General features: G+C 35.0%; 1 protein-coding gene across 5 annotated transcripts in view; it reads right to left on the minus strand.

The window, feature by feature from the left end:
* Positions 1 to 13,935, minus strand: part of SMARCA2 (SWI/SNF related, matrix associated, actin dependent regulator of chromatin, subfamily a, member 2) — a 123,926-nt gene that overhangs the window by 19,405 nt on the left and 90,586 nt on the right. For 4 of the 5 annotated variants that reach the window (XM_067316534.1, XM_067316531.1, XM_067316533.1 and 1 more), the window contains one exon: positions 49 to 266. In XM_067316534.1, coding sequence (XP_067172635.1) covers positions 49 to 266 — 218 coding nt within the window. Of the gene's footprint in view, positions 1 to 48; positions 267 to 10,520; positions 10,616 to 13,935 lie in introns of those variants that run through there. The other variant, XM_067316535.1, reaches the window with a different exon arrangement.

The raw sequence follows: 13,935 nt of genomic DNA on the forward strand, positions 1-13,935 counted from the left end.
AGGGAGGAGGGAGGGAGGAAGGGAGGAAGGAAAACAATATGAGCTTACCTGTCCTTGTAGTTTATCACAGTATCAATAATAGCGTTCATCTGTTTTGTCAGTTTGGGTGGGTTGGGTGACAACTTCTCTGCAGGAGGTCTGCCTCTTCTTTTCTTTGCTTTCTCTCCATCTTCTTTCCCAGAATCCTTATCCACATTTCTTCGTCTCTTCCGTTTTTTAAGCCGGACTTCCTCTTCCATTTCTTCCAAATTGCCGTCTTCAATTGCCTGACGACCATGGATTCAAAAAATAGTATTTTTAAACAAAAGAAATACTGCAGAGAGAAATAACAAGCTGTATTTGAAAACAACAAAAACACAACCCAACAGGATGTAGATAATTCAACTCTAAATGCTCAGTTTATTTACAAATAAGAGTTCAACAAAAAATTGAGGTGCTGGCAATCAAAGAACCACTAAATTTTAATTAGTTCTTGGAATCCCACTACCACCTAAACAGAGGCATATTCTTTGGAACCTTAAATTCCACACCAGGTCACAATTTCATACACAATGTGGGCCTGTGGTACCGTGTCAGAAAGTATACAAGAAACACTAATTTGTTGACATCAGAGGCAGTTCTCGAGGATGTAGATACAAGCAAAATACAATGTTGATGTGCATGCTTTCAAATAGGATAGTCTACACTGTGCTTGGCTTCCAGTAAGAGATCACATACAGTTCTTTTTGAACACAAACACACGGACAATTTATGTGGCAACACAGTAGACTCAGCTTCTCTTCCAAATAGTTGAAGTGACTTACAAATCACCTAACCTTCAAAATCATCTCTAAAATCTATAATTTTCTTTCAGAATAGCAACTAACAAAGAGGCAGAAGCACTGACAATACAGCGTTTTACAGTAAAAGGCACTCATGGGATGAAAAAAAGAAAAAACCCGCACACAGTCACAAACAACGAACACTAGTTTTAATTACCTGCAAACGCGCACTTTTAACCAGACCCAGCAGCACTATGCGGAGGGACAATAAAATCTCTACAAAAACAAAACTAGGAATAAAGGGAATCTGTTCATAAACTGACTATCAGATCCATGTGATAAACCAAGAAGCTGAACTTTTCTTGTTTTGGGAAAACCAACAAAAGAAAAAAAAATACTGGGTAATAAGAGAACTGATATTAAAAAGAAAAAAAAACCCTAAAAATCTTAAAATCAGACTTTCTGATTAATGCTTTCTCAGAACGTAACTGATGTTGATATTTGTCCCTTTTGCCTCTCAATATTGCCTTGAGTACATGCAAATGCTAATCAATCCTTTCTCGTAGCTGAAAGAGCTCTAATCATAAGGCAATTACCTTCATTTCTCCACAGCACCAAACATGGCTAATATTTATGATCATGTGAGTATAACAATCTATATAAAAAGAGTGATTACAGCCCAGACATAATTTCTTTCAATAGTGTACAATGTCTCTTGAAAAACATTTTGTGAAAAAACCTGGTGCACAACACAAAACAACCTGGCATGTTAAAAACACCAGTGGGATTTCAAAATCTGTTTCCTATGCATTCTCCGATGTGCAAATCCACAGAACAAACACGAACACAGAATCCTGAGGGACAGCCTGAAACTAGGCCTTAATAATCAAAAGACAATTTCCATCATGCTTCCCCAGCGTTCAGATAACCACTATGAAGGAGGCTTGAGATCTGATGAGTTAGGAGGAGAAAGGAAGGAAAAAAAAATCTGCACACAAATTCATTAATATTCATTTGGCTAAAGCAGGACACCCACTATACACCACTGCAGCTAGCGAAGATTAAGAAAAGGAAATTTCTCTGCAAACCTTGGAAGCTAGAAATACTAATAATAAATACAGCATGCAAGGCTGTCAACAGTTAATGTCACTGCTCTCCTTAAGCACTCAGTTGTACACAGAAATACGGAGAACACCGGCTTTTGATGTGTTACACACCTACACATGCCTGTGATGTAGTTCTACTGAATCTTCAAGACGGCAATGAAAAAGGATATTTACCTTACCACTATCAGCAGGCCGGCTATCGGAAATCACAGTTAGTGGGGATAAAATTAACAAGCCAGCAAAGCAGCGAGCTGCTAGTCTCTTCATCAGCTGATCAGGAAAAAAAAGAGAGCTGGGGAAAGGCTATGTTTTCATATACGAGTAATTTTATTTTACTGAAAATTTAATACTGAAAGGATTGTGGATACTCAAATCTGCTGTTTCATTCTACCTACTGCAAGGCCCGAAGCCTTCTTCCTTCAGCCGGCTTTAATATTGACAACTACTTATCATATTTCTCCCCTTATTATTCCAGGCATCCAAATTAGATTTTTTGCTGGGCAGTTATTGATTCTTGTTAGCATTCTAATTACAACAGCAAAATTAGATAATTTCATGTATGTTTTTAAAACTAAAACAGATTGCAGGCATTTAAAAATATGTTTATTACAGAAAAAAAATTGTTATTGCTCTGTAGTGAACAGATCAGGTTTCAGTTATTGAAACTGTCAAACTACTCAAATTGAAAAGAAATAAAAAAATTAAGAAAGATGATTTTGATGAGTTTTCCTTCAGAAAAATCAGTATTCACTCAATTAGAATGTATTTATATTTCTGTTTTCTTGCCAAATTCCCTCTCTCCCCGCCAATAACAGTGTTGTCACCAAAGAGTACTAACATTTCATTTGAGAATACTGCATATAATCCTTGCTTGGGGTATATGCTATTTTGTGAAAAAAAAGGGAGAGAAAAGGTAAAGCATAAAGAATTTTTTAATACTACATTTATGAATGTAGTAAAAATGAAAAATAAAATTAAGAAAACAGAACACTAACATATAGTTTTGTACTCCTCAAATTAGTGACTAGTAGACAGCAAATTAATTTTAGCATACTGTATATTAGCAAATGAATATTAAAAGAAACTCATTACTTGGCTAGCAATGCATAAATTGATAACTATACTTAGCTTTCAAAGTTTATGTGAATGCATGTAAACTCAATTTTCCTTAAATTAAAGCTTTAGTGTCAGCACTAGAAAACCAGCATTACACAAACAGCAGACTAAAAATGTTGTTAATGTGATACCTAACTAACATTAGTTCTCAAACAGCGAATTTACCTCTTGGATATAAACAGTAATATTTAATACCAAACTTACAATTTATACTGACTCAAAAGATAGCTTAAAACTACTTCATGTAAATCAAATATCATCAGAGACATTAAACCTCTATGCACATATCTAGACACATACAAATATGTGTGTATATGAATGGCAAAATATTTATTAAACTAATTCATCTGCCTGAGCTCTTTGCTAGAAAAACTTACTATGGTAGGTCTGAAGTGCTACACCAAAAAGTTACCGGTAAAATAATTTTTACAAATCCCAGACGCAAATCTCCTGGCTCCTAACAGATGACACGTTGCGCAAGAGTGCAAGACACAACACAGACATCTCCCATGCTCAAATGCCTGTGGATTAGTGAGATGAACAGAAAGGGAGTCAAGGAAAATAGTATACAAATGAAAATTTAACACTTCCCTTCCCATAAAGAAACAGGACAAAAGACTACAGTAAAATTTGGAGTCTTTTTTTATTTTGAAGGAGCTGTGAAAACTTAAGAGTCCAGTTTTGCAAAGGGTTGAGATTCTCACGAAAGGCACAAGATATCTTCAATTTCCAAGGAAACCAGTGGAAGCGTGAGGACTTAACATTAAGTTCAGTACTGACAAAATCTTTCTGCTTTCCAGACCCTTGTTGCTGTGTTCTCGTTCAGGTATATGAAGATATATGTATATTTTTTGCTAAAGACCTAAGACCATACAACCTTCTCAAGGAACCAGAATTTTAAGGAGCATATTGACCATGTATTAAAGAAAACAAGCCTCTCTCCTCCCAAAAGAAGTCCAACCTAAGCACAAACATAAGTGGATTTTTCAGAAGGCAAGTAGAAGAAGTTGCTTCTGAGACAGCAGGCCTTCCTACTGCTGCTTGCAATTAAATTTTCCTCATAATAAAGGAAAACTTCTTAGCCTTTTTGAGGCTAAGCCTTTTGAGCCCCTGTCCCTTCAGACATCAATGCCCAGTGTCTCTCCAACCTGTAAGTTAGAAAACACAGAGCTCTTGCAACTAACTTTACCGTATGAACAGATTTGCTAACAGGCTAATTATTCAACTTGGTGCTTCCACGGATGGTATAAAAAAACAGGTAAACAAACAAACAAAAAAGCTTCCTAATACCCCAAACGGAAATATGAACCCAACAATGCAGAGTTTCCTGAAGTATGAACTTCTTCTAGGACAAAGAATATTTTATCTGGGCACTAATATTGATAACTAAACAAGAGGAACTAAACAGGGAATTTTAAGGCTGTTAAGCAGTTAATCAAAAACAAAAACATGTCAGCAATGCAAAACTGAACAACAGGTGACTGCTTTACAAAATGCAGTTCCCATTTACTGACTTGGAAGAAAAGAAAGGAGTAAAAGAACCCTGGAGAAGTCTAATAGCAAACATTAAAAGCACTAAAATGTCATCTTTTTACCCACTGTCACCAGCATCTCTCTTCACCATCCTCCAAGTCCTGCACAGATGTTCCAAAGAAATTCCATTTTCTTTCTTCTATGCTCTATCTGAAATCCTATCCCTCTTTGTTTTACATTTTTGCTCACATTATTTCTGATGACTGATCAAAGTTGAAGTTCATCTTTTCCAAAAGATCCTCCTCTTGAAAATCCAATTCTCCTGTTCAGTTTTTCAACACTGATCCTTGATGTCTGGGGCTGCTTATAACTTCCACACAACTGAATCACTTGCTGGCTCGCTACAGCTACTTCCCCTGCTCCATAACAGAATAGCTCTTTCTATGCTATAGCATATACGTCAGTATACTATTGATGAAGATTCTGAAGAAGAAAAATGGCAAAATACTGCATGCAAGGACAATTAGATAACACAAACACAAGATACTCTATCAATAGTGCAATGACTAAACATCTGAAGGTAAATACAAGGTCATTATGGTCAAGGCCACTGAATTTCCTTTCCTTTTTGGATAGTATTCCACAACAGATATACAAGGCTGATTTTCCTGGGACTAAATTAAAGCACAGTATATGTTAAATTCTGTCAAAGGCAGAGAATTAGGGAACAGCTTGCTCTGTTAACCCAGTCTGCTCCAGAAAACAATTGATCAGAGACATTCAGAAAAAGAAAATTCCAAATAAATGTTCTTCTTAGATAAACTGAACTTCGACAAGATAAGGAAACTGAATCCTTCAGCCAGATATTCAACCATCAGTGTTTCCACCTTCACATCACTAAAGTTTGTTTTCCTTTTGAGAGGTTGGGAGAAGATAGACTGTTTTTTGTTTTGCATTTGAAAACTATGCATAGATGCCTAATTATTAGCATAGAAACTCAAGGTGCCTATTTTTGTTGTATATTAAGGATAATAATAATGTAAATTATGAATGACTTTTCCTTGTATTTTGATTACAAAATTGATAGTACAATGCAAGTACACACTTACCATTAAAGAAGAATGGTCTCATCCAAAGCAATAGATCATATTATAAAAAAAGAGGTATCTATTTAAAATATTTATAGGATCAAAATTTTAATCTTCAGTATGTTATTTCTGGTTTGGGACAAAAATTTCAGGTAAAATATCTATTTAATGTGACAATTACTAAGTAAAGCATCACCTTGAGCCAGCACTGATAAATTTCATCTAAGTTATAACAAACTACGTTGGCAACAATGTAAATTTTCTTTCATTCAAAACTGAAATATGGTTAAAAATCAGTAATTACCCCCCCAACTTCCCCCAGCCTCCCAAAAGGTAAGCACTGATTTTAAATAGGATCAGTCAAACCTCATTTTACAGTTATGAGCTTTTCATAAATGTTGGGGACAGAAAGACTGAAGGGCCCAATAATTAGAAATACTGGAACCCACAGACTGTCAAAGGAGTACAAGGAAAGGTAGATCAGTAGGGAGAAGAAAGTGGGTGAGAAAAAGGAGAAGTTGTACTAGTTTTATCAGGCTGATTGTGAAGACGCTTTGCTTAGCCAACCCAAGCACTGGGAAAAAGTTACACTCACTATATTGAGACAATCAATGTTGAACTACCAAAAATCATCATTATTCTGCAGTTCATCAGCTACTCAGCCACATTCTTAAAAGATCTACAGAACTATCTGTAAGGATCTTCTGCAGGTTTTCAAAAGTAAATGTGATTCACTTCTCCCATTTTAAGTATATTTGTGCTTTATGTCTTGTTAGGAAGTCTTCATTTGAATAAACAGCCTTGTGACCCAATCCAGCCTAAGCCAGGAGCAGCAGAAAGAGGAACAAATAGCCAAAACAGAAATTATGAATATCAGCTTCTTACTCTTTATCACTGAACAGCCTTTTTTTAATCTCTGCCTCTTTTTAAAAATCTAGGTCACATATGGTACAATTCTCATTACTTGGGAAAATATCCTGTTTCTAAACACAACGAACTCTCTCATTCAAAACTGCAGGAGATATGTAATGGACTTGTGAAATACTGCATGTGAAAGTTGCTAAATGATAAATGTCACATTCTGAAAGCAACATTATAATTGTTGTTCTGAAGCAGATGCCATCCTACATGGCATTGTTCAGAATCTACCAGTATATTGATGACTCAGGGTGTAACCTTCATCTGTTAAACAGACTGACATTGGAAATATTTGTAGGAATTTTGGAAGAATAATTAGAAGAAAGTTTTGTAGATCGCCTGAGACATAAGTAACTAAAGATCTACACCGCAAGACTACCATTTATGTAAACATCGCAGGCAAATTTATTGGAAAATAGAAAGTTCACCATTTACAGACTGTCAGTTGTAAAGGAATAGTTTTCATCTCACTCAAGCTATCTTTTAAGATTGATTTAACTGAAGTGTTAAAAATTAATTTGCTTGCAATTCTAATTTGGAATAATTAAATGATGACAAAACAGGAAATAACTATGATCAAGACACAGTGCAGTTTTTTTGGAAAGATAATATTATGATATAAATTTTTCTATGCATCCTTATTCTTCTATGTTGTCCAAAGAAAAAGATCAGTTACCTATGTGCATGCATGAAGACAGTATTCAGTTCATAAACTGCCATTTTTATGCATCTCAATTAGCTCATTAGCCCATCTCTACAAGATTCATAACTAGCACTCAGAAGTCATGAGTAGATATACATTTTCTTCTTTACTTACACAGGCCTGAAGCCCAGGATGGAGTTTTAAGAATCTCTCAACAAGCTTGATAAGCACAGCAAATGTTTGTTTTTTCATGACTTCATATAGGAAAGGTTTGCCGCAGTAGAAATGGATGAGAGGAAATCCTCTGACATGAATTCAAGTAGGGAGCATCTTACTTCACACTAAGAGATATCCTGTTTGGGCAAAATGGCTCTGACTGTAGACAGGTTTTTCTTGCTGTCTGTTGCAGTCTTTTTGTTTGTGAATCATCTATTACATGAGATTTTCAGCCAGCATAGAAAAACAGTTGATGGAAGATACATGTTTCCTGGCTTCAGATTCACAGGTAATCCATCTGGAAGAAAAATCTAACATGTCTGAAATGCCTCACTTTCTCCCATTTATCTTGTTCAGTATGACAGAGATGCATATGTTTGTTGTATAGACAGGATTCTGGATGCATTTAGTGCCTATTTTTTCAGTGAGGAAGGGGAAGGGTTTTTCCCCCCCTCTGCTTTTATCAGCATTTTCTCTCTGACATAGCCACAATTCTGATTCAGGAAAAAACTATCTATTTTAGCAATGTAGAGCAGATTGCACTGACAAAGGTATTGCAGGATAATCAGTAATATAGTCATCCTTTTTTTCTTGACCAAGTATATTATCTTTCCTAGCAGAGGGAGCAAGGAAAATTAATTCCTTGAGAGAATTACCTTTGGGGGGGGAAGGGGGATTACCTTTCTCATTTTTCCTAAATTTCTTTGAAATAACAAAAGTGGAATATGGTCAACAGCACACCTCTTTGCGTTGCACAACAGATGATGTTCTGTTCTTCTTGGAATCTTACAGCTTTGAAGGAAAAAAAGGTGGGTTTAGCTCAGTTTCTACTGTGGTTTTCTCTTCCAGTTCTTTCCTCCTTTGGAGTAGTTTACCTCTAAAATATATCTCTTACTGGTGGGACATTGTTCTATCTGGTGGGACATACTGTTCTGTTGCTCTTCAGAGATGCAATCTTTCTTCAGTTTTTAATATTTTGCTAATAGAGTTGATTAATTAGTTTAGGGCTTAAGAAAAATGTTTAGGATAGTTTAGTAGCATTTCTGGTAATGACTATATCCCAGTCAGACTCACAGACAATGTGTCAAAGGAGGGGGAAACAAACCACATTGAAGTCATGAAGAGACTCAACAATAAAGACTAGATGATTCCCCAAAATAGGAATTCTACAAGATTCCAAGGATTTACTGTCTTCCAATCAGACAAGACATAGTTTGCTTTCCATGGGAGACCATATATAAAAAGAGAAACTCATTTACATGGTCACTACTAAATATTTTTGTAGGATGACTTCTCTTCCCAGTCTTGAGATAAATATTTCCTCTTAGGGTTTACCATGTCTTTCACAAAATAATGTTGCTGTTGTTTTACCTAATGGTTCCCATACAAATGGAGGCCTTTGGTTCCTTTGCCCCATCAAATGTTAATTTAGCTTTTTTCCCTTGAACAATAGGACTGTTTTCATGCAGATTTACCAAAAATGAAATACCTCTGTTTTGGAGGAAAAGTGTGAAATCTTCACACTGTTATGTTATTTGCCCTGGCAGACTGGCAGTGTGTCTAGTATTTTACATATCACAACATTATGTACTTGAGAGAGGCTTCTCATGTTTGATTTTGTTCCTTATGAACAAATTCTCAAAATTCATTCCTTCAGAATGAGAATTACAGGATGATTTTTTAATTTGTTTTTATCAAGTTTTCAGGTAGGACTCATCATTCAGAGAGCATTGCCTCATTTCTGATTTTAAGACTATACTAATCAAATCAGCAGATACTGGTAATAAAGACAGAGCATATATTCTCACCAGCTCAGACCTTTGGAAAGAACCTGCAGTCTTAGCTCTTTCCTGGACACTATTTGCTTGCAATGCACCTTGTTAAGATCAGGCTATGGAAGGGCTAACTTTAGAGACAAAAAGCAGCACATTTTCAGTAACAGATGCCACATCTATAGTAAAAATAACCTTTGGCTTTTGAAAATTCGATGCACTGGTAGAAAGTACCAATTCTGGTTCTACATCACACAGAACAGCTGGATATCATATCCTAATAGACAGTTTCCTAATAAAGAATCAGCTGCCTTTTCTTCTACTATGGAAAGAACACAACTGGAGTCTACAGCACAAAGGAATGATTACCACTGGGAAAGCACTCATTTCTAGTCTCATCTCCAGCCTTAGAATAAACTGAATTATTTAGCACTCAACAGCTATCCAGTGACTTTACATAATTGTTCAAAAAAGCTATTAAAAGTACTTTCTACCCTTCTGAACTATAAACTAACAGAGTTACAAAATGCTTCTCCTATTTTACAGGTGGGCACAAATTTTATGAGCACCTTGAAACATTACCATTTTTAATGGTACAATAGGGGATGCTTATAGAACACTGTGCTATAATGAATGAAGTGTCATTTTTGTGCATTGTCAAACCAAACCCAGCTTCTGCCAATAAAGTGATACATTAAGTACTTCCTTTCACATTTTCTTCTTCTTCCTTATATTTGAGCATATTAATACTTTCTTAAACAAGCATTTTTTTATTCCAAGTTTAAAATGTGCAAGATAACTCAAAGGAAGCAAAAAGGAGAAAATAAATTAAAAACAAAACACAAAGTATCTAGACCAAAAGGAAATATAATTAAAAAAAGAACAGGTTTCAGAAACCTTTATGGTTTCATTATATTTTTCACTGGATGTTCATAAGGATCTCTTGCATCCACTTATTTACAGAAATTGGTCTAGGAATTTTTCCAGTAGCATGGCAAATCTGTTGTAGAGATTTATACCTATTAATATTGGTATTTGAAGCAGTTAAGAGTGGGAAGTATGCAATATGTGAGAGTATGAAATGAGAAAATGTATAGCAAAAGTATGATTATTCACTTCCTGCGTATAAAGAGGGAAAATTTTAACTCAAAGAAATAGACTGTGTTCAAAGAACAAATGCTAGCAAGTAGGAGGTTGTACTGTAAGAGAATCCCAACATAATTTTTAATAACTTTGAGGAATTTAGAGGAAGATAGTAGCATGAACTAAAACTAAGTCATACTTTGGACAACTCACTAGGAAAAGCTATGTTAAGTAAATTTAGAGAAGAAAGTAATAAAAAATACAAACAATATATTTTATATTTTTAATGTATTTTATACTCAAATAGTATTTTGCGAGGCTAACTTCTAGCAGTGATGCAGTGAGTTCCATGTTTTCAGGATGCTGCTAAAGTTACAGAGTCACTAGGTTGTTGCAGAATTTACAGTAGGTTTTGATCCTTCAATGTGAATGTTACAGCCTAAAAGGAAAAATCTAACATGAATAATATTTGTCTAGAAAGACTTCTTGGTCTTCTAGGATAACTTACACAGTCCAAAGAGCAAACACTATTATATAAGCAAGGCTCACCAAAAAATACAAAGAAATTTCCTGTAAAGGCATAGAGTCTAACAGGAACTGAAGTTTCTCTGCAGAAGAACAGAGAATACAATATAAGCACGTATATGAAAACTAAAATGAGACTGTAAGCAGCAACAAAGTACTATGACTGAGTCCAAAATCCAGCTAACAATATTTTATTAAGTTAATAGATGTAACTGAAATGGATACCCAGTACACTAACCCATAATCTGTAACATTCTAAATTTAACAGTTGTAGATTACAGGATGAAATTACAGGATTATGACTACTAGAAAGCTTTTAAACATTCTTCCATTTTTAAAAATAGAAATCTATTACTAGGTTAAGGAAAAACACCACTCTATTCATTGAGCAGAATACTTTAAGATGACCCAAGAAGCTAATTGCCTAAGGCTTTCCACTTATGACATGGCTAAAGATGGGGTCAATCACTTTTGAGATGTCCAGCCTGAAACTTAACTGTTCTTTCATATTTGCTAAATTAGTACTTCTTTTCTTCTTTACATATTAGGAGAGACAAACTTTGCTTTTACTCTTGTTGTAGGCATCTGTAGAGCCAGCAAAATGGCTGCGTATGACAAACGATCCATCAAAATGATTACTTTTGCCTGTCATGCCTGCTACACAGAAAACAAAAGGTGTTAAGATTCCTAATACCTATTGTGGTCTGCCAACAAGAAATGGCACTTTACACTAGCAGTCTCATAATTTACTCCTGATGACAAAGTAAAAAATTAAGTGCTTCTTTTGTTTTTGTTTTTTTTTTTCCTTCCAGAGTACTTTGGGCAAAATATGTGCTTAGAAAACTATGGGCAACTTTTTATCCACGTTGTAAATGCAAATCAGCATAGGAAACTTTAACTACTATTCGAAAGTCTGATAAGTGACTAAAGATCCCAGTCTACTGTATAAGACCCATCACTGTTATCATCAGGGCTCTTCGCAACTCAGAAAAAATAAGGATCCAGAGGACACCAAGTACTAAATGTTTGCTGCTTCTTCAGATGCCACAAGCCCCTAGGGACAGAAAGGTTTTAAAATTTTAATGCAAACTTTTTTTTGTGGTTTTGTGAATTTTTAAAAAGTTATTTGTGTTTCAATTTGGTAATGGATTTGAATACTTACTTTCCACCTGAACAATAGCTCAGGCATCTTAACTGCAGCATCCGCTTCATGCAAAATTTTGCATGCAAAACCAACAATAATATAATAATTAGAGCCTGAAATCCAGAGTTTTAATATAGGGTTACCAGGATATATAAATTTGGTATGTCAGATAAGTATAGCCATTTCAAAGGAAATGCAATTTATTTTAGTCTAATGTTCTCAACAATACTATTCACATTTTTAAAAAATACAAATGGTGTTTACATGATGCCATTATTTTAATGTTTTCTAAAGAAAAACAAAAGAATCCTATGAAAGTATGGCACAATGTTTTACTGATTGATATTTTTCTGAAATAGCTGTTCAGTTTTCCTGCCTTCAGGTTTTCTACATACAAGAACAATTTCTGGAACAATAAAATTTACTGAGAATAATTTTCAAATATGAAAGCAGCATTTCAAAGCATTTTGGTAGACTCCAGTAGTGATAGTCTCAATCCTGCCTCCAGATTCTCAATGACAAAGATAACTAGAGTGTAAATCAGGTTTGAACTTTTTTCTTTATAAACAAACAAACCCCTCCTGCCAGAAAAGAGAATGAAAAGTATAAACTAGATGCATTTAAGTTCCCAGTCATACATCCAAAGCCAAGAAAAGCTCCTTTTCTCATTGGTTTCAATTTCACTGCATTTTAAAAGTGGTTGTAACAGTCTCATTCTTTTTTCTTTTCTTAAATGGGTTCTGAACTGAATTTACTGAAAGGAACACAGAACAGATTATTGTACATGGAACATAAAAACAGCTTGGCTCCATGTGGCCTTAAAGTTATAGGTGAGCAGTGCTCCTTCCTCAACATCCTGTCAGCAAAATCGTAAGGGGGAAAAGAGCATGATATTCTGCACTTCCACATTTCCTGATGGTAAGAAGCAATGCCCTGACTAACTTCCTAATCCTTCAAGAAATCAACTTTCACATGCATAAAACTGATGGGCAACACCTTGCACATTAGAAAATGGTGCTAGTGATTGGGATGTCCTGATAAACATTGGTCATGAAATGGCCAACATCCTGGGATGCATGGACTTTCTAAGCCTAGAGTGACAAAGTTTTGGAAATGTGTTTTCCCCCTAAAGCTTAACAAATTCAATCAGATCTGCAATTCAGTACTACAGAGCACAGTTTGGATCAGAATACAATTTTCTTCAAATGCCCCGGGCACATACTCACTTATTCAGCTATTAAATAGGTTCAGCAGCACCTCAGGGAACTTTGAAACTGAAACCAGAAAGGGTATAGAGGAATAAGGAAGAGAGAAAAAACAAGCGGGAAAGAATCACGAGTATGAACCATGCATATAACCTTTTAGTCAGTTTCACAAATACTTATCTGTTTTCTCCTCTTTCACAGAATCTCAGCCTCCTACATGGACTATACTAAACAAATCTCCATTACAATTAGTTACATATAACAACCACTAGATGACAAGTGAAATTAAAACAAATATTGAACATAATGCAGATATTCAACAGAGCTACTTCATTATTTAATGAAGACCAACATAAGACTGAACTGAGTCCATGACCACAGTTTATGAAACAGTTTTTTAGCACTGATACTAAAAGCTATATGCATAAAAGCAAGAACGCCTCAGAAAACACAAACCCAAAGTAAAATCCTTTTGATAATTTATGTCAAGTTGTAGTGACAAGCTGGCCCAACTTTACTACTTCGGATGCCAGAGCTGCTTTTTAGCAGACTATAAAGGAGAGTGTGTAAAATCAAAAAGTTATATAAAGTTCCAACTGATGAGAAAGCAGTTAAAAACATGCCTAACACTTTCCTAGCAGATAGTTTGATTTACTATACAATATGTTTACTTCAACTAACAAACATAAAGCAAGAAAAAAAGGACAAAAAAATTGTTATATGTTAAACAGAATCCATCAGATGGTCTGTGTGTGTGTAAACCAGTATTGACTTTCTTTGCTTTAAATAAGATTGACTAATTACAGACTAAATGCTTGAATTTCACTTTACATTTTTAGATCAGCAAAACAAGTAGTCCACAACAGTTGGATTTTGCATATCTGT

This window comes from Apteryx mantelli, chromosome Z (genome assembly GCF_036417845.1).
Source record: "Apteryx mantelli isolate bAptMan1 chromosome Z, bAptMan1.hap1, whole genome shotgun sequence".
NCBI lineage: Eukaryota > Metazoa > Chordata > Aves > Apterygiformes > Apterygidae > Apteryx > Apteryx mantelli.